This window comes from Panthera onca, chromosome D1 (assembly GCF_046562875.1).
Source record: "Panthera onca isolate mPanOnc1 chromosome D1, mPanOnc1 haplotype 2, whole genome shotgun sequence".
NCBI classification, from domain to species: Eukaryota; Metazoa; Chordata; class Mammalia; order Carnivora; family Felidae; genus Panthera; species Panthera onca.
In genome coordinates, this window is record NC_138348.1 from 97,555,413 (window position 1) to 97,575,958 (window position 20,546).

Genomic DNA, 20,546 nt, shown 5'->3' on the forward strand with positions numbered 1-20,546 from the left:
AACTGTGCCCTGTTCTCAGGGAACACAGGGACACGTGGGCTTGCCCCAAACACACTGAACATCCGGCCGCTCCTCAAATGTACACTCGGGAAGCCCCGTCTCCGCTCGCTCAACCCGATCCCTTCTAGCTCCCCGCAAACCAAACCTGTGTGAAACCCAGCTTAATGCGCCTCTGCTTGAAGGTCTTGGCAAACTTCTCCAGCTCTTCCAGGTCACTGGGCTCATCAGACCCTCCAGAGCTGGGTAGATGCTTCGGCGCTGGGAGATGTGGGGACGCTTCCAGATGGGGGTCTAAAGAAGATCCCGGCAGCCCGGGGCGCCCAATTGCCTAAAAGGGAACACATGCCAAACAGATCCACAATGGCACAGATCGAATGGCACTTTCTATCGTGTGCTTAGAAGGCGACAGATGTCTGGGCGCGCTTGATTCCTATTTTTTTCAGGGGCGTGGAAGTGAAAATTTGGGTTTCTACAAAGGGATGGCAAATAGCTAGAATAGCTGAGGCAGACACAGGACTGCAGGACGGGGAGGTGGCCTTCTTGGGTTTTAGTCTATGACTCATTGTTTGACTCTGGGCAGGTAACTTCCTTCTTTCAATTTTCCGCCGTAAAAGGAGATAGCGGGGTTGTTTACTAAGATTCCAAAAGCAAATCTCAGAATGGGACAAGGAAAAGGTTGTTTGCCTTGCCTGTTCTTTTCCACAAAGCAAAGTAACTGAGGTGTTTAACAGGCATTAACTGAAGATAACAGAGGACATCCGAGACTTGTTGTATGAATAGACCTTCCAGAAAAATTTAAACCCTTATGACTGCCATTGTACTTTCTAACCCATCATTTTCTTTCATGAGAGTGTTGTTTGGGTGTGTTTCGTTTTGTTTCGTTTTTGTTTTAAGTTTATTTATTTAATTTTTCAGTAATCCCTACACCCAATGTGGGGCTTGAACTCGTGACCCCGAGATCAAGAGTCGCATGTTCCACCGACTGAGAGGGGCAAGCGTCCTGTGTTTTTTGTTTCTAAATCAAAGGTATTCCCGTGCTATCTAAATATACGTTGATCTCATTTATGGTTGTCAGGAGATAGTCTTCCTTTAGTTCATTTTCGTAGAAAAGTGGGCTCTAAAACCTAGAGTTCATGTGGCGCCCTTTTGGGGTTGGATTGAATCCCCCTCCTGAAGACATCCACGATGGCACAAGCTCTGGAACTCAGACCGAGGGGTCCAGGCATCGTGTCCCTCCAGGAGCCACTGCCCACGTGGACAGCACTGCCTATATCCGCCCTTGTCTTTCTCCTTCCCAGTTTGTTTTCCTAGACTAAGGTGAACTTTCCTCCTTCTCTCTTCCGAGACCTGCAGATTTACAATTCAGATGGGCAGCCTCAGGATGAGGAAGGTGAGAGGACCCTGGCAAAGGATCTTTTAGAACAGAATGATTTGGAGCCTTATGGGTTTGGTCCTGTTTTGCAGGATGGGGGCGGAAATCTTCAGCTCTCTTTGAGACTTCCTTCTCATCGATTCCTTTGTTCTTTAACAAATACTTCTTGAGCTCTTTGCTAGACCTTCTTCTCCCTTCCTCTCATATCCAACGAGAGGCCAAATTGCATTCGTTCGTCTTCCCCAAACAGGTCCTCGTTTGCCCTTTCCTCTCTACTCTTATTGCCACAACCCTGAGCAAGTCCCTCATTACCGCTGTCCTGGACCATCTTAATAACCTCCTGAATGGCCTCTTGGATTCTCATGTCGTAAGATATGAGAGTTGATCTCAGGCCTCTATAAGATCTCTTCTATGATGACATTCCGAGTCCCCAGGAGAGTGTGAGTTTAGGATTCCAGTGGCCCCCGTCCTATTAGCCACTAGATGGCACCCTCTCCCCTTCCTGATGTCTTCAGTGGACACTCTAGCCCTCTAGAGTCAGGGCCCTTAGTGATCCGTGGGGATCTTAGTGCACAGAAGGGCCAGTGGGGCCCTGTAATCTGTCTCTGCAGAGCCATCTCCTGCAGCTATGCACGGGGGCACCCAGATGAGGGGAGGAGAGGCACCTACCAGACAGCTCCTGCTGCTCTTAGCGAGCCACACACCTAGAATGAGGCCACGTCCGGCCAGAGGAAGAGGTGCCTCCTTGTAATTGGCAAACAGGTACCGTGTGGCAACACGGGCAGCTCTGTTAACAGCCCCTCGCACCGGTCTCGGACCTCCTGACCCGCACAAGTGCACTGCAGGAGGTGGTCGAGGATAGTGGGTCTTGACAGGGACCCAGTGGTGAGAGACTGTGGCCTGGTGGGGACTCTGGTCTCCTCCTTGGGGCTTGAGAGGACCCGGGCAGGGCTGGCGGTCACCGTGGCATCCCTGAAAGTCAGCCCTCCTTAGGACCTGGCTGGTCCTAAGAGGAGTGAGCGAAACCAGGGCTGGTGTGGAGGACCCGCGCTGCTGAGCGGGACGGCCTGGGAGCTGAGATCTCTGGGCTCCAGTCCTGGTGCTGTTGGCGATGCTGGTTCGATCGTTTCTCCCGGCCGTGGCTTGGATTCCTCGTGTGTGAACAGGGATAATCCCTCGCTAGCCCCTCTTCCCAGAGGTGTAAGTGCAGCATCGAGGGGGTGGGGGAACACCGGTGAGCAGCTCCGTCCAGAGCTGAGGCATTCTCAGGGGGAGACAGGAAGAATGTGGTTGTTTACCTGGGACGCCAGGCCAGGCCCGGTCTGCGGGAGGAGGAGAGAGCTCTGTTGCTGCGGAAAGGGGAGAAGATTTGGCTGCAGACCTGAGTGGAAGGGGAGGGACAAAGGAACAAACAAAATAAAATCCAGGCCGTCTGAAGGACACGCTCCACAGCTTCGGGACCGAGATAACCGTCCCCACCCCCTGCTACCTCGTCAGGTCCCTCAACCCACCCCGAGCCCTGTGCAAAGGGCCCCCACGGGACTGCCAGGCATTGCCACACGCAGGTGGAGGTGAACGAGACACGGATAAGCAGGTAAACAGCCATCCGCAAACCAGTCCTCCGGCTTGCCCGCCCGCCTGCCTGGAATGGTGCTGCACGGGCTAAGGAGGTCAAGGCCAGCCTGCTCTGGGAGCTGCTAAGCAGGCTGAAGAAATCCAACAGGGAAGGAAAAGCAGCTGGAACGGAGGGGCCGGGGAGCTCCATTTTGCCTGCAGACAGCCACAAAAACCTGGGCAAATCTGCAAATATGCCAGGCCACATAGATGGGGCCAGAGAGCCCCAAAAGGCGGCACATGGCTGGCCAGAGGCTCTTGGCAGAACGAGGACATTTTCTACTTGGGAGGAAGAGCTGAGAGAGAAGGGAAGACCAGGGGCCAAGCCTCTGGAAACTCTGTCTGGTGGTATGGCCTCCCTCCACCTGCTCGTTGTACTGTCTGAGGACCGCTTTCTCCTTCCCTCTCCAGGAAAACGGCCCATGAAGGGCTCTGCCTGACTGGTGGTCATGAGAGTGGCCTCCCTCTAGGAAGGTCTTCAGCCAGGAGCTCTCACTGTCGCTGCGGGAATGAAGCCATTGAGCTACCAGAACGATGGGCCGGGTCACCCCAACCACTCAGCACAGACCAGAACCTTGGGGTCTCTGGGGTCCCTAAGCGGCTCCAGGTCACTGATGTACGGCATCTGTGGAAGCTGACCTTTACGCTCCTCAGTCTATAAAAGTCAGGGCTTAATTTTTCCTTATTAAAATAAACAAAAATCTCTCATAAGGAGCTCCGAGCCAGGAGTCAGAGGCTTAAATGCTACTAGTAATCTAACATTTATACTGCGTTTTGAAATACACGAAGCCTTTTTATATGCATTATTTTGAATAACCCTCAATAACCTTGTGAGGTAGAATTTTACTATTTTTCTATTTCTTACTGTCTTTCCATTTTATTTTATTTTGCTCCGTTTTTATTCAGAGAGGTTAGGTGAAGTTTCCCAAGGACACACAGCCAGTAAGTGATTTAAAAAACAAACAAAAAAAAAAAAAAAAAGAATTTTTTTTAACCAATGAGTTTTCTGCCTTCAGAAAATTTTTTGTTTGTTTATTTTGCCCTGCATCATACACTGACCTCACTGGTTATATGTATACCTGTGGGCCATTTTCACATCACTGTCTTTAAAATTTTTTTTCTAATGTTTATTTATTTTTTGAGAGACAAAGTGCAAGCGGGAGGGGGCAGAGAGGGGGAGAGAGAGAGAGAGAGAGAGAGAGCGAGAGAGAGAGAATCTGAAGCAGGCTCCAGGCTCCTAGCTGTCAGCACAGAGCTCGACGCAGGGCTTGAACTCAGGAACAAGAAGATGGTGACCTAGGCCGAAGTCCGACACTTAACCGACTGAGCCATCCAGGCGCCCCCCACGTCACTATCTTTTAAAACAGAAGGGAATTAGCTGTTACCTAGGAATGTGATATACGTTGTTTAGCTAAAATAAGTACTCAAAGGCTCAAGTATGTTCTCAGTCATCATCATAAAAATACTCTGAGATGCCTCAGAACCTAGGGGTAGGGACTGTAACTTAGGCAGTTGTTAGGGATGGAAGGCAGAGTTGCACGTTGTTTGGATTCTGGGTTTCCAAAGCCTCTACCTGGGATTTGTACACAGGTGGCAAACTCCTACTTCCTCCATCACTTTGGCCCTAGTCAGTGGAGACCGGAGAGAGGGGGGCGGTGGGCAGGCAGTGTAGGTCAATGGCCGAGAACACAGGTTTCGGGCAAACTTCCGGACTTTTCTTATGTCACCAGAGACACACTATGACTATCTACCACACAAGGTTATTTTGAAAAATGCCAGGAAAATCACTCATCAGGGCTCCTGGCAAATCACGTTCAAGAAATACCAGCTATTATCATGAATATTCTAATCTGTTTGCTCTTGGCCCAGGAGCCAGTCTCTGGTAGTAATTTCCGTGCCAAAGAAAACCTGAAAACCCCTTCTCCCGCCTGAGGGTGGCGCTGCCGCTCTACCCAAGCAGAGTCAAGGCCGGCTTCCTGGAGGTGAAAGTCTGAATCAGTCCTGAAAGATTTCCAAGGAACTGGGACTTGTCTGCACTGCATGTCCCAAGGAGCTCTTCCTTCCTGTGCTCCCCTCCGCCCCCAGCTCCTTGCCACCTTGCACCTCAGTCTCTACTGGCCGTGAAGTTGAGGAAGATGAGAGGGAAAAGCAGAGGACTCTCAGCCTGGCGGGGGCAATGCCAGGGTCCCTTCCCCGGGTCTCAATGCCAGAGGAGTGAGCCACTCACCCGTGCCCCACACTTGGGCTCCTTTATCCAGCAAGCCGCAGCAGCACTTTGCTGGACTTGATCGATGCGGAAAACGCCCGAGTTCTTACCTTGTTGCCCAGATTGGGTCTGGGATAGCAGGAACTGGGATACGGACTGGAGGTGGCCAGGAACCAGCACAAGCTGCTGGAGCGGATGGAGGGAGGTCATGTCCTGCACATGGGGAGACACATACATCGCCGAATTTACATGCTGGGGGTGCCGGGTCCATCTGCCTGCTGCCCATCTGTCCCGTGGGGCTCCAGACTCTGAGAGTTTGTTGGCAGTGACCTTGCCTTATGCCTCTGTGTAGCTCAAGTGCCTGGCACGGAGTAGCGATTCCATTAATGCTGGCATTGTTACAGCTCCTGCACTCAGCCAAGCAGTGCCTCTCAGCCTAGTGTACTTAAACTTTGCCTTGTTATTTAACTTTCGTGCGTGTCAGTCTTGTCTCCCAAGTAGTCGGTAAACGTCGAAGGCACAGGCTCAGTGTTACCCGGCTCTCAGAGGTTTACCCTAGAAATGACATGAAATCCCGATCGTCTGACTTTGTTTCTTTAATCTCATGCCACTCGACTGTACTAAAAGCCACGTCTTGGCCATTTCCTGGGCCTGAGGCTTTCCTGGAAGGAGGAGCAAGTTATTATTTCTTAACACAACCGATCTGATGAAGCAGAAAGGCCACTGCCCCTGGGCTCCTCCCACCAGCCCTCAAAAGGGAGACAGCAGTTCCGATACGTGGGGGATCGAGATCCTCAGGGCTCTGTGCCCCCCCCCGAGGGCTGTGCTTAGGTCTGTACACGAAGAGGTGGTAAACCCCTGCTGAATAAGAAAGTGAAGGAATGGGCATACGCTCCGGTCTTAAGTATTTCCAGGGAAGGGGTGGCATTTCTTCCCCAGGTGATCCAGACCAAGAGAGGGGCTCGCCACATGGACATCCGCCCTCTCTGACGTTTGCTGTTACTGTTTCAGGGTGCCTCCTCTTCCCCGCACGACACTCTGTTCTACTTTGGCTTTGGTGCAAAACCTCGAGGGAGGAGAGTGGGCTCACTGGAGACAGAAATGCTCTATATCTGTAGCCATTGTTGTCGCAATAGGGCCCCCTGAAATGGGGGCCAGCTCCAAAGCCGCTAGGTCCATTGTTCTGGCAAGGCCGGCTCCTTTTGGTCCCAGACAGGTAGAGGCAGCCGGGCTTCCCCTATGGAATCCCACCTCCACCCCAGGCCTGAATCCCTCGGTCACGCTCCCTACAGGGGGCTTTTCGGACCACGAATTCACCGAGAGCCAGGTCTAGAGGTCAAGCATTTTGGAGAAGGCTTGACTTCAACTCCCGGCTGAGTCCACTGAGACTATCAGGGCTCCCCGGCATCAGGCTGGCATTTACCCCAGACATTTGGTTTCCAGACATCATGGCAGGTCCTTGACTCAGGTGACATGGCCGATGCGAGAGGGTCTGCTGCAAGGAGTCACTGAGGTCCTCAGTTTTAATCTGTGTAAGTGGAGGCAGGAGAGCATCAGTGCGGGGCCTCCCCAGGCGGGCAGAAACAGAAACGTAGAGAAGGTCAAGGCGGATTAGTGACCAGCCCCGAGAGTAAGGAGCTAGCTCCGTGCCTACAGTACCTACAGGGCTGGGGCTTGATGTGCCTGCCTGTGTGTGCACCTCAGCCCAGGGCAGCTGGTAAGAGACAGGGAAATGGCACTCTGGAGTCAGAATCTGCAGGAGGGGGATTCACAGAGATCCATGGTTCCTCAGCACATTCTGTGGGCTGTGCAGGCCCACAGTGCAGTTTACGCGCTTCCTCGCGTAAAAAAAAGAAGGATATTGCAGGGACTTGAAACATTTCTTTTAAATTTGGAGATGGTGCTCTTCCTTTTTTCTTGGGGGGAGAGGTTAGAATTTCTTTTGTGACATGATGCTGATTCTAAATGGTATTTTAAGGGGCACCTGGATGGCTCAGTGGGTTAAGCGACCAACTTCAACTCACCACTTGTGGTTTGAGCCCCGTGTCGGGCTCTGTGCTGACAGCTCACAGCCTGGAGCCTGGTTCGGGTTCTGTGTCTCCCTCCTTCTCTGCCCCTCCCCTGCTCATGCTGTTTCTCTCTCTCTCTCTTTCTCTCTCTCAAAACTAAATAAACATAAAAAAAATTTTTCTAAATGGTATTTTAAAAACTCCCCACCTTGCAAAGTAGAAAAAAAAAAAAAAAGGCAACCCTTTACCAGTCTTCCCCATACTGTTTTTTTTATTTTCCTGGTCCACAAAATCCCACAAAGTCTGGGAGCCAGCTTCCCCTCTCTCTTCCCCTTGTTTTCCACAGTTATCTATCTTCTGCGTGGTGAGCTGCCTCTGCAGTCAGCCCTCTGCACCCATGCGGCTTTGATGATAGTCTTTGCCGGTCTCCCTACAGGTGGGGACACGTCTCCCTCATAGTCACTACTGCACTGGCAGCCCGAGGGGGCTGTGATGGCTTCTAAAACCTCTCTAGCCTCTCTCCACCACTCTTGGATGACAGCACCAATCACCCACCTGTGGGGCTCTCGGATGTCCAAGGGCAGGGCTGGATGGGTGCACTATTTGGGCCCATCCAGAGAACTATACTCTTGCAGCTTTTCAGGAAGTCCACTGGGGCAGGGGGAGCCAAGTGACTCTGAATTCATATAATATGACAAAGAGCATAGGATCTAGACTATACCTTTTAAAAGACATTAGGGAGACCCTCTGATGGAAATTCTTGGCCATAGACGTCCTGGCTTAAACCATTTTCTTAATCTACACTGGGGATGTCACAGACATCCTGGAATCACTCCTGTATTAACTTAATCCAAGTAAAACGTTCAGACCAGTGGCTATATTTATGCTTCATTGTTGTGAAATGAATCTCTAGATCACTAAAGAAAGAACTCCCTTTGGTTGGTGAGCTAGGCAGCTCCTACTGAGTGATATCAGAGATTGAGGAGAGAGCTAATGTCCTAAATATGGTACCTTGCACATAATGGGAATTAATGCAAATTAATTACCTAAAAGACACAAACAGAACCCATTTCTCCATAGACTCCAGGGGGATACAGTCAGGAAAACGTTGAACAGGGAGCTAGACCTTGTGTCTAAGTCCTCACCCCGGCTTGAACTTACTACGTAACCCTGAGCAATCTTTTAGCCTGTACAAGACTCGGTTTCTCCATCTGTTTGACGACTCTATGGGATTCTTCTCTCTTCCAGTCCTAACATGGAATCACAAGTTCCAGTTCCATAGTGCGTTTGGCAGACTTGGCTAGCCCAGGTTGCTGCGGCGTTCTAGAGCAGACCTAAAAGGGCACCAACAAGGGCTGGTGCCACCAAAGTTGGGAAGAGGATGCTTCTTTCAGGGACAGTCTTTACAAATCATTCCTCTCTTCTCTCACCCAAGGAGACTTATTCTGGAGCACTGGAAGCAGAGAAGAGGAAGGGAGAGAGACTGGAAGTAGGACAGTGGGGGCAGAGGGTTGAGACTTTGTGAAAACTCTAAAGACATGGCCAGCCGGGAGGGATTGCCAAGACGGCCCCAATCGCCAGCCCCAGGGTCCCTCGGTTCTTCCCACCCATGCTTGGCGTCTCCGTCTAAGAAGCTCTGGTGTCCTACTTTCTTCCCCTAGAAATTAAGAGTTTTCACATCCTCGATTCTGGGGAAACATTTGTTAGCAGGTTTTTAAAAAGCCAGAAATAGACGATACAACTACTTATTTAAAACCACCACCACCACCACCACCCTTAAGGTTTGTTCGAAGAGATTTTAGTGAAGCAAAGCCTTTTGGGGGCCACGTCTCCTTTGTAGATCCCCCCCCCCCCCGCTCCTGCCCCGGTGCATCCCTCTCCCAGTGTGGGGATAGGTGAGGCAGGATGGAGGAAGGGGGACAGAGGGAGAACGTGGAAAATTGGAGCCAAAGCCACGCTGGGTAGAACCACCGCGGGCAGCTTGGCGGGGCTCCAGCTCAGAGGCAAGTGGCAGGGTTCCTTTATAGACTCATTATGCGCAATGGAGATAAGAAGGTGCAGCTATGACAGAGCTTGAAAACATGTGCTTTGCCTCCAACCTGGGTGCTATCTGTTAGAATCACTGCCAGGTCTTCCTGCAACACTTAATTTCAGAAACCAGCGCCATCATAAAAGAAAACTCACCCTTTCATCTGCTTCCCGGATCAATTGCCCTCCAAACTCGTTGAGGGGCACAGCTGACCTCCCAGTTCTAAAAAATGAAGCGACCGATAGCAGGAAATTCCTCTGGGTGTTCATCTGGGGCGTTCTGACAGCCCCATGTGTCATTGTTGTGACTTTTTGCTTCGGCGACGTTTCACTCTTTCATTTCTCATATTTCATTAGCCTATGGGTGCGAGCTGCTGACAGTAACCCCCCAAGGAAGAGAGTCCTATACAAACCAGGTTGAAAGACAGTAAAGGAGATTTCTTTTTTGGTGACAGATTCTAGAAGTCTCTGCTTTGGTGGGTGGGTCTCAGAAAGAGAGGAAGGGAGGAAGATACGTTAGCGGCTCTTAACAGCCTCCTTCGGCAATTCTCTTAAGAGTTCACGGGTGAAGAAACTAAGAAATTAAGAAACGAAGTCCTTCCCAAATCAAAAAATCCCTTTCACTGCTGTCGAATGGAAAAGATTGGAGCCTTTCCAGGCAACTGGGTGTTGGCTGTGGATCTGGAAGACGAGATAGAGAGACTTCTGTTGGAATCCCATTGACTTCTAATGTGAGAACCGGAGGCAAATTGGACGAAAATCCACTTTCCCCCGTACTTGTGAAAACCCAATCAAACCCACAGCCTGCCTGGAATCATGAAGACTGTCTCCAGAGTCCCTGTGGTGGTTCTTCTCACGCAAAGGGATATCTCTGCAAGCCCTGCTTGGGATGGACTAGTCCCTGGGGACATGGGCCACCCAGAGGGCTCGGCCGTGTCATAGCCACTGACCGTCGGGTCCATCTGTTAGACAAGGTTTGTTCGCTCAGGATTTTCTCCACCCGCTGTGCTGTGTACAGGTATTACACTGAGTCTTGGGCAGTGACCAGGGAGGTAAAAAGTCATCATGGGTGATTATCTTTTCTAATCCCAATGAACTCCCTGACATCACCTGCTTGAGAAAGCAGTAGCCTCATTCTGCGAGGAGAGAGCCCCCTGTGAGGGGCTGGAAGCCTTCATACGTTCCTTACTCGGCTTCACACTCCCAGCCAGGGGTGTGGGGACAAGTATTTGCCTTCCCGTCTCATGGAGGCCCAGAGAGTTTTAGAGATGGGGATAAAGTTACATAACAAGACACTGGCCAAGTCCCTTAAGGGAATGACCCTCTGATTTCCCCCCCGGTTCCCTTTCTACAAAACAATACTACCAACTTCCCAGGGGTGGGAGACAGCATAGACCTCAGGTGACGGAAAAGGTGGCGTTCTGGCCCAGATAGACCCACGGACCTCCTTATGAACCATGTTTTGGGGTCATGTGATGGGGCACGAGGGTGCTGGGGTACTCCTCCTTAGCCCCACCCATGACATTTTCACATGGTTTTCTCTCTCGGGGAAGCAGCCCCACACTAATGAACAGATCACTGGCGATGAAAACGATCAAAGCTGTTGTCCTGGTTGCATAACTCGTTTGTGGAAAGTGTTTCATAAACATTTCACAAGAAGGAGAATTTCAAAGCATGAACATCTCCCAACCTGCCTTCAATTACAGGCAGGATTTTTTTTTTTCTTTCTCCCCCCCCCCCCCCCTCTACACTTCTCCTAGCAGTAAGGAGAGTTTCTGTTTTGTAACTGATCTATAAAGGGTTGGCAGCGAACATGTTGCTCATGAAAAGATCCTAAAAATATATTTCCAGTGGTAGAATGGGGCAGGCAAGTAACTCATCTCAGGTGAACAGGGCTGAAAGTCCCCCGGGAGATGTTGGCTTGCATTTTCGCTTGGGAAACTCTCCTCTTTCTGTGGTTCTTGGTTGTTCCCTGGGAGTCCAAGACTCCTGCCTTCAGATGCCTCTGGGAAGTGCCTGGGGAGATGGCCTCACCCAGGTTTCCAGTCAGAGCAATGACAGACCAGCTTCGAGGCACTTTTGCCCATGGACACTGGGATCTTCTCCCTGCCCGCATCAAACTTCTAGACAAAGGAAGAGAAGAGACAGGGGACCCTTGAATAAACTAGTAGCTCCTCAGGAAGCTGGGGCCACTTGGGGTTGCTACCTCCTGAAAAGGAACTTTTCAAAGAGGCATCCTTGTTTTTCTGGCTTGTACCGACTCTGGAAATGCAACAAGCTTATCAGTCATGTTATTTAATGCTTTGGCTTCAGTTCTTAAGACATAGCATTGCTAGTGCTGACACATGCGTGAAAAACCCCATCATTTTAAGCCTATAAAAGTTTTCTTCTCCCTCTGGCACATAAGTCCATGCATTCAAGTTTAAAAACTCTGGGAAGGGGCTGCGTCCCTACGGAGGACGAATCCTCACAAATGTTTCTTGGTGGCCAGGACTTGAACGACGTCACGCTCTACCTTCCTTCAAAGCCTTCCCGAGATGCCCACCATGTTCCCTTCTGGTGGGTTGATGGAGGCTCTCTTTTTTCTGACCCCGATCCCCTTTGAATCACACCCTTCTGGCTCTCCTCGTAGGCCACCTGGTAGAGAAGAGCCCAGAGCTACTACTGTCTTGAGAGGAATTCCACAGAACTCTTGATTTGCCCACACAGAGAGCTGTTCTGCCCCCAAAGAAGTGAAACGGCAGGAGGTAGGAGGTGCAGTGGGGGAAGAAATGCTGAGCACGTTCTCTGAATCAAACTCTGAAAATGGTTCCTGAGCCCAGTGGCTATTCTTGGGAAGTGTCTGGTGAGTGAATGCGGTTTGGCATCACACTGGGTTCTTCTGCATACACCTGGGCTGCTTATCATGGAAGGACTTTGCTGTCCTTTTCAGAGCAGGAGATGATTTAGAAAGAAAGAAAGAAAGAAAGAAAGAAAGAAAGAAAGAAAGAAAGAAAGAGAGAAAGAGAAAAAAAAGAAAGAAATAACAAAGAAGGAGGAAAGAAAGAAAGAAAAAAAAAGGAAAGAAAAGAAAAGAAAGGAAAAAAGAAAAGAAAAAGAAAAAGACATCCAGGAAGCAAGTGCAAGGCTCAGGAGCAACCAGGAGTTCTGACTTTCGGTCCCATCCCTGCTTCTAACTAGTGGCATGATCTTTTTTTAAAATTTATTTATTTTGAGAGAGAGAGAGAGAGCACAAGCAGGGGAGGGGCAAAGAGGGAGAGAGACAGAGAATCCCAAGCAGGCTCCGTGCTGACAGCGTGAAGCCCGATGCGGGGCTCGAACTCACGAACGTCAAGATCGTGTCCCGAGCCGAAATCAAGAGTCAGGCATTTAGCCGACTGAGCCACCCAGGCACCCCTGGTTGCATGATCTAATATTTTAAGTTACTTCATTCGGTTCTCTAGGCCTAGACAAAAGGAGAAAAGGAGACTAGATGGAATCTACTTAAGAAATTTATAATGCATAAAAGAGAGCGGGAGCAGACTTGGGAGCAGAAAGTATGCTGACTGTCTCACCAGCCCCATTTCACAGATGACAAAAGAGATTGAGGCTTGTAGATATTAAGAAACTTGCCTGAGGTCAGACTGCAGGTAAATAATAGAGATGAGATTCCGGTCCAAGTCTATGTGACTCCATAGTTCTACGTAAACCTAACTCTCACCTGGGAGTGATGGATTCACAGAGTCACAGACTCTTCACGGTGCCCAACGTGCCAGCTACATGGCAGACATTCAACAAGTGTTGGTTCCCTTCCTTCCCCATCAGAAGTGGAAGGAAATGCAGCTAGCACCTGGCCCAAACCGTTCATTTCACAGCTAGGACTCCTGAAGCCCAAGGAGGGGCAGACCAACTTGCTCAGGGCCACAGACCTAGAGTGGCAGGCAAGCCCGGCCCGGAGACCCAGGGCCCATGAGGACAGGTCTCCTAACTCCCCACACACTACTCCGTCCATTCCATTGCACTGCCGCGTGGCTCGGTCTCGTGTTTTTATCGCTCAAAATATTGTTTCCTACATTTCTTTGTCGTAACTCAGTAGCAACCCTAATCCCACTGCTCTAATGAGATTTCATCAAAAGAAAAGTCCCCGTTCAGAGTTCTTCATTACTACACAGACTAAAGTTCATGTCCAGATAAAGCACAATTGACTAGATATGATAACATAGCACTTGGCTTGGGACCCAGTATTCTGCATTTCCTTGACTCTCCCCTGCAGGAATTCACTCCAGGGGCTTGATATTTGCTCATTTCCCTCCCTCATTATCAGGAAGCTAAGTGGGGTAGGCGAACGAGAGCATCAGCTCCAGAAAGAGAGAACATAATATTTTTGTAGCACTTTAGAGATCCAAAAGCACTTGCAAATATATCATCATTTATCCTTCATGATAATTCCATGAGGCCAATAATCTTATCAAACGTTTTTACAGATGCAGGAACGATCAGGAGAGCTGACCGAACGCGCCCACCATCATGCAGCCAGGAAGAGCGCAGCGTGACTTTGTACTTGGGTCATTCGCCTCCAGACCCTCCCCCTCTTCTTCTGTACCATTTGGTCCAAGTGAGGCAACCCCATTGGCCTCCCCCCAGAATTTCCCATCCGAAAATGTCCCTGTGGACCCCTACCTCCTCTAAGTTCCATGTTGTTTTCACATTGGTACGTGGTTGGTGTAAACATTTTCACAAGGGTGGCCTGGGACTTTTATGTGCATGTGGGGCTTACATAGTTATTGAACGTAAAGTTTGCAACAAGTCTGAAAGGGATTCTCCTTGACATTTCCTGGGTGACTGCCTGTGACCTGGAAGCCTGCCCCTGAGAGTTGGAGCATGGGTTACCAGTGTAAGTAAATGGGTTTCCCTGGTAATTTTTACCTTTTTTTTTTTTAAGTTTGTTTATTTATCTTGAGTGAGACAGAGAGAGCATGAGCAGGGGAGGGGCAGAGAGGGAGTGGGGGAGAGAGAGAATCCCAAGCAGGCTTCGAGGTCAGTGCCCAGGGTCCCACGCGGGGCTAGAACTCATGAATGGTGAGATCATGACCTGAGCCAAAACCAAGAGTCAGACGCTCAACTGACTGAGACACCCAGTTGCCCCGGTGATTTTTACCTTTGAGAACAGTGTTCTAGCAAGACCGAGGGCCTCGTGTCTTGAACTGCTGTGGAACTCCAGATAAACTGAGGCACCCCTCGTGGCCTTCCAACACTGAGTCTGCTCTGACAGCATGGAGTAGCTGGTCTTCCACGTGGCATGCTTGAAACACAGAGGTTTCCTGTCCCATAAAGGTCCCCTTCCCAGGTCAGTTTAGTTCAACGAGAATTTAGTATGCACCTACTGTATACCAAGGGGGAACTAGAGGCACGAACATGAACGGGGACCTGCCGGGTTAATCAGGAGACAGGACATGAAAAGTAAACAGCAACCATGCAATGCTTACAGCAATCACAAGCACGCATCGTAGTGGCACGGAAAGATTGTGATTCACCGCGGCAGGGCACAGCACGGCCAGAGGAAGGGGAGCGAGGTAAGGAGAGCCCCACAGAAGAAAAGTCCTTCTGAGCAGCCCTGAACGGTGAAGGGGGCTCCCCAAGGGAAGGCACGGAAGGGCATGTCAGGAAGTGGGAACAGCTCGTCCAAAGTTGCAGAGGACAAGATCAACTAGCAGTCCAGCGATGTTGCTGCCGCATGGGGGTGCGGAGAGGAAGGCCTGGACGAGCAGCCAGGGCCCCCGCACACCGTGCAGAGGAGTTTCGACGGACTCTGGGCGCAAAGTGTCACCAGAGGAGAGGGGAATAGCACGGAGAGACTTTTGTTCAGCTCAGTTACGCCGACGGCGGTGTGGAATACGGGTCTGAAGTGGGTAAACCGCAAGCAGGGCCACTGATTAAGAAGCTGTTGATGGCAACAGTCCAGGTAAGAGCTGATAGGGACACATGCGCCCAAGGCCAAAACAGCAAGGACCAGGCAGAGGAGACAAAACGGAGAGATTTTAGGACAGAACATATATTTCCACCCTTGAAGCTTTATCCTTTGTAACAAAGGCCTGTTTATTTCAGGAATCCCCTGGTGAATGCCTGCGGGCCTGAAAGAGCGAACCCAGACTGGTATCTGAAAGGCCACGGTCAACCCAACTGCACACAATAGCCGGAGCGGAGAGGGTTTGGGTTTCCAGAAGGCGTGCACAGTTCGGCAATGTTTAATTTTTTAAAAGCTAATTATGAATTTTAAATGAAAAAAAAAAAAAAAACAACAAACAACAGATTAAGGAGTGTCCGGGTAGCTCAATCGGTTACGCGTCTGACTTCGTCTCAGGTCACAATCTCCTGGTTCGTGAGTTTGAGCCCCACGTTGGGCCCTGTGATGACAGCCCTGAGCCTGGAGCCTGCTTCGGATTCTGTGTCTCCCTCTCTCTCCCTCTCCCCCACTCGCACTCTGTCGGTCTCTTTCTCTCTCTCAAAAATAAACTTAGAAAAAAAAAGAAAGGTTAAAAACAGTAAGCACTCAAAATGTCACATATCCGTATAGAACTTTTTAGCTTACGAGGTGTTAAAGTTAGTTGTAGGGTTCCTTCTTTTTCCTGGGCAGAGGGACTCCTGAGAAGTTAAGGGGCACATGATATAAATAAACATACATACAGATATTGCTGTGTGTGCGTGTGTGTGCACACGTCCATGTTTAGCAATAACAATAGCTAAAAATAATAATAGCAAAAATAACCCAATCTCCTTCTCTCCCCACTTCTTGAGTCACTGTCTATACCAGCAGGCAACACCTGGGATGTGGCCTACAGACCTTAGAACTTTCTGTGATGTTCTACAGTTTACAAAGCACTTTCAAGCATACAATTTTGGTTGAGTTTCAGAATATCCCCATAAGATGAAGAGGCAGGTGATGGTCTTTCCATTCTACAGTTGAAGACAACAAAGTTCATGAGAGGTAGATTTTCCCCAAGTACATAGCTGGCTAGCAGGAGGCCCAGGGTCTGAACTCAAGTCCTCTGCTTTAAAATTCAACACATCTTGGGGCGCCTGGGTGGCTCAGTCGGTTAAGCTTCCGACTCTTGATCTTGGCTCAGGTCATGATCTCACAGTTTGTGGGTTCGAGCCCTGCATCGGGCTCTGTGCTGATAGCGTAGAGTCTGCTGGTGACTCACCTCTCTCTTCCTCTCTGTCTGCCCTCCCCCTGCTTGCACTCTCTCTCAAAATAAGTAACTAAACTTAAAAACAAAAATTCAACACATCTTTAAAATCCCTAGGATATCCTCCCTCCAGATAAGCAGATTTTCAGTCCCAAAACCCATCCCTTGCAGCTCCAAAGACTTTTATTGCAGCTTGGGATAGAGATATATTGGTTTCATTTTGACTAGAGATCTTACTAAAAGGTAATGTATATATCTCTACTTTCCCTTAAAGAGTACTTGAAAGATAATTTAGTCAATGACTCAAGTCGTAACTGTGAACTCCTCTTAAAAGCAATCATGCCCTTGGGGGTAGCAAGTGTTTGGCCTCTGTTGGCTGCAGCACTAAATAGTCCCTAGTTGCTTTTTTCTTTTTTTCTTTTTCTTTTCTTTTCTTTCTCTTTTTCTTTTCTTTTCTTTTTCTTTCTTTCCCTTTCTTTCTCTTTCTTTTCTTTTCTTTCTTTTCTTTCCTTTTCTTTTCTTTTCTTTTCTTTTCTTTTCTTTTCTTTTCTTTTCTTTTCTTTTCTTTTCTTTCTTCCTTTGCAGGTCTATTTTTTTCCAGGTTTTTAAACTCCTTTCTCACACCAGGTTTTTATCTGCTACTGTTGGTATGCTTGCTTTTAGCAGCCCCCTCTACCAGCTCAAATTTGCAGTTCTTATTTGCGAAGGGCTGGAAACACCAGATCATTAAACCCATTACAACTGTTTCTAAAATAAAACTTTAAGGCCCTGAGAAAGGGCTTGGTACGAGGTCTCATTTTGCTTCCTTATTCTTAGTTGGGTTCTAAATGGGTGAGGCTTTGGGCTCCCTGGATAAGTGAGGCACTACAGTAGGTCTGGGTAGCTCCCTTTTACATTGGGCTCGCCCTTTGGTTCAATTTCTATTGAGTACATAGCTCTCCTATTACCCTTCTTAGCCTGGGATAGGGCTCTCGGCATGATGGTTGTTCAAACCACCGTAATTGACAGTGTAAACTCAATTGTCTAGGGCTGGGAACAGTTACCAAATTGGTTATGAAAAGGCTGTGTGAACCTGAGTCAGAGGATTCTCTAATCATGTATCTGTTTCCCTACCTATAAAAGGGAAATAATCTCTGATTCTTACCCAGATCTCAAGGGCTAGGGCTAAAATATCTATGAAACATTCCAAGGAAGGCTCTCCTCGCTTTGGTCACCAAAACAATATGAAGGTAATGACTGTTGTTCATTTATTACCTGGGAGACCTACTTGCTTGCTGCCAGAGCACGACACCTGTCATTTCGTAGGTGCTTATTAGATCTACGGGGAATGAATGCGTGAACGCTTTCAACAATCCTAGAACACAGGACACTGGGTCTCAGAGAAGTCAAATGATTTCCCGAAGATCGTACACCTAGGAAGTGGCAGAATACCACCTGGTTCTGAGCGGATCCAGAATCAACTCTCTCTCCACTGTATCACACGGACTTGAAAAGTCACGCCACACTAGGCTGATTTCCTTTCATACAGGGTTCCTAGAAATAAGGATCTGGCAAATGCTATAATTATTGTATGCGTGCGTACAGTACATGTATGCACGCACTTTGATAACACATATATTTCAGTCTACCCATCACCCTCTTTAAGTATAATATCCGCAGGTGGACAACGTTCAATTATCAGATGACATCCAGTTAGGCCAGAGGACAGTGGGATCATTTGTGCGTTCACTGATCCATTTACTCCATCAACAGATGTGTATCGAGCAGGTACTATGGCTATGTTGTGCCCTGATTGCAGCCATTCCCAGCACAGATGAGACATAGTAGGCCTGAGCATACACGTATGTGTGCTCGTATACGTGTATGCATGTATGTATGTATGTACTGTCTCTGGAGGTCAAGATGGGGTCATATGGGTTGAGATAGGATTAATTAACACATCACCGTCATCCAGGTGGGAGGTCTCCGGTGACATGTCGTAGGACTCTGCGCGTGGCCAGTCTAAGAATGTTATCAGTAAATTGGATGAAGATACAGCACGCGTACTTCATAAATCTCCGTGTGAGGAACAGGACTACCTAGTACTTTGCCCAAAGATGTCAATTTTTTTTTTGAAAGCTTGAAAATATGGAAGGAAGGGAAGAAAGGAATAAGATAAAACATAGGGAGCAAATGTCACAATCGTTTACTTAGAATATGAAACTTAAATGTACAAGTTGAGGCAACATTTAACATTTAAAAATACTCGAGAGACATTAATGAATTCTAAGAGCATGTTGACAGTGTGATAGAAATATCTTCTTAAAAAAATCTGGAGGCTCGGCGGCACGAATGGAAGTAGAGCATCAAGGAAGCTTCCCCTATTTGACCATATAAGTTCCATGAAGACAGGCCTACTACTGTTTCATCTGGGCTTGGAATGGCTGCAATCAGGGCACAACACAGACATAGTACCTCCTCGATACACATCTGTTGAATGAATAAATGGATCAGTGAACGCACAAATGATCCCACTGGGCTCTGGCCTAACCGGATGTCATCTGATAATTGAACGTCGTCCACCTGTGGATATTATACTTAAAGAGGGTGCTCGGTAGACTGAAATATATGTGTATCAAAGTATTGAGGCACAAATGAATTCAAAGAGGTCATCAGAATACCGTAAAAAGAAGTACTTGAAACAACCTAATGTCCATCGACAGGGTGGTAAAGCAAGTAAAATGACACTGAAACCATAGAATGTTACATGGTCGTCAACAAAAGTCATACAACTATCTGCCATGAAACAACCCATATATCCTATTTTTTTTAAAAAAAAGTTTTAATGCTTATTTATTTTCAAGAGAGAGAGAGACAGAGCATGAGCGGGGGAGGGGCAGAGAGAGAGGCAGACACAGAATCCGGAGCAGGCTCCGGGCTCCGAGCGGTCAGCACAGAGCCGGACGCGGGGCTTGAACCTGTGAACCAGGAGATCATGACCTGAGCCAAAGTCAGATGCTCAACCGACTGAGCCACCTAGATGCCCCTGTAAATCCTATTTTTTCATTTAAAGAGAAAGTTGCAGAAGAATTCACACAGCATAATTTATACACATAGACGTACATACGTGTGAATTTTCAAAACCCACAAACATTTGGACATTTGCATTTGTACCCATGTCCGCACATGTGCAGAAAGAAAAGTCTTCTAGACATTTACACACCACAGTGAAAACAGGAGTTACCTCTAGGAGGAGGGCTGAGAGGGACAGGGATCCAAAGTCTTCCTTTTTATCTCTATTATTAAATTTTTTTTGCTACCAGAAGGTATTCATGTATTATGCGTGTCATTGCTTTAAGTAAAGCAGTCGAGAACCTGATGTGTGGAATCATCCGGGGAATTCCAAATATCTACATGTAAAGGGGAAGGTTTTGGGGTGATAGCTCTTTTCAAATATTGAAGGGCTGTCAGGTGGAGGAGAAGGACTCAGGCCCTGGAGCTAAGGCAGGCAGAGTGACAACTCCTAGAGATGGTGACCATGGGGACATGGATAGGGGTCTAACAGGAGAAAAAGTGGCCTAACAGTACAACCGCTGACCCTGGAGTAGGCTGTATTTTGGGTAGCGTGGCCAAAATCCCTGAGCGAGCTTTGGCAGAGATGTGGGGGCAAGGGCCATCTGACAGGGGTGTGAGACCATTTCATCACATACAATTAATATTTTAACACACACACGCACGCGTGTGCAAAATCTCAGATGGTAAAAACTGAATATATTTAGCTTTATAAAAATGTGCTCTGTTTTTTCATTTAAAATGTCACTGCAGACAGTGAAAGCTTAGTCCTAAGATGTTATATTATGAATCAGTAAGAGTATTGACACGCAAGATGGAAGGGAGGAAGAAAAAGCCTTTGTGCCAGATAGCAGAGGTCTGTGGCGCCCTTCTGGGAACAGGGGACCTTTGACCTGAGGGATCTTTTAGCCCTGAGAGTCTGTATGTCTCTGACTCACTCCAGATAGAGAGATTCAACCCAAACTTGTCTCCACGGTTGATGAAAAATAGTCACAGTGACATCAGGTGTCATTGGATATTCCTAGCTCCCACTGTTTCCATTAAACGGCCAGGAGAGGGCAGTCCCAGGAGAGCCACATAACCCACCAAGGGGCATTTGT

The 20,546-nt window shown here is 48.4% G+C and overlaps 1 protein-coding gene across 1 annotated transcript in view; it reads right to left on the reverse strand.

The window, feature by feature from the left end:
• Nucleotides 1–20,546, reverse strand: part of POU2F3 (POU class 2 homeobox 3) — a 79,445-nt gene that overhangs the window by 13,213 nt on the left and 45,686 nt on the right. Inside the window, exons 4-7 of the mRNA XM_078432847.2 lie at nt 6,616–6,720; nt 5,303–5,405; nt 2,671–2,753; nt 146–328 (exon numbers count right to left, since the gene is read on the reverse strand). Of these exons, the coding sequence (XP_078288973.2) occupies nt 146–328; nt 2,671–2,753; nt 5,303–5,405; nt 6,616–6,720 (474 nt within the window). The remainder of the gene's footprint in view (nt 1–145; nt 329–2,670; nt 2,754–5,302; nt 5,406–6,615; nt 6,721–20,546) is intronic.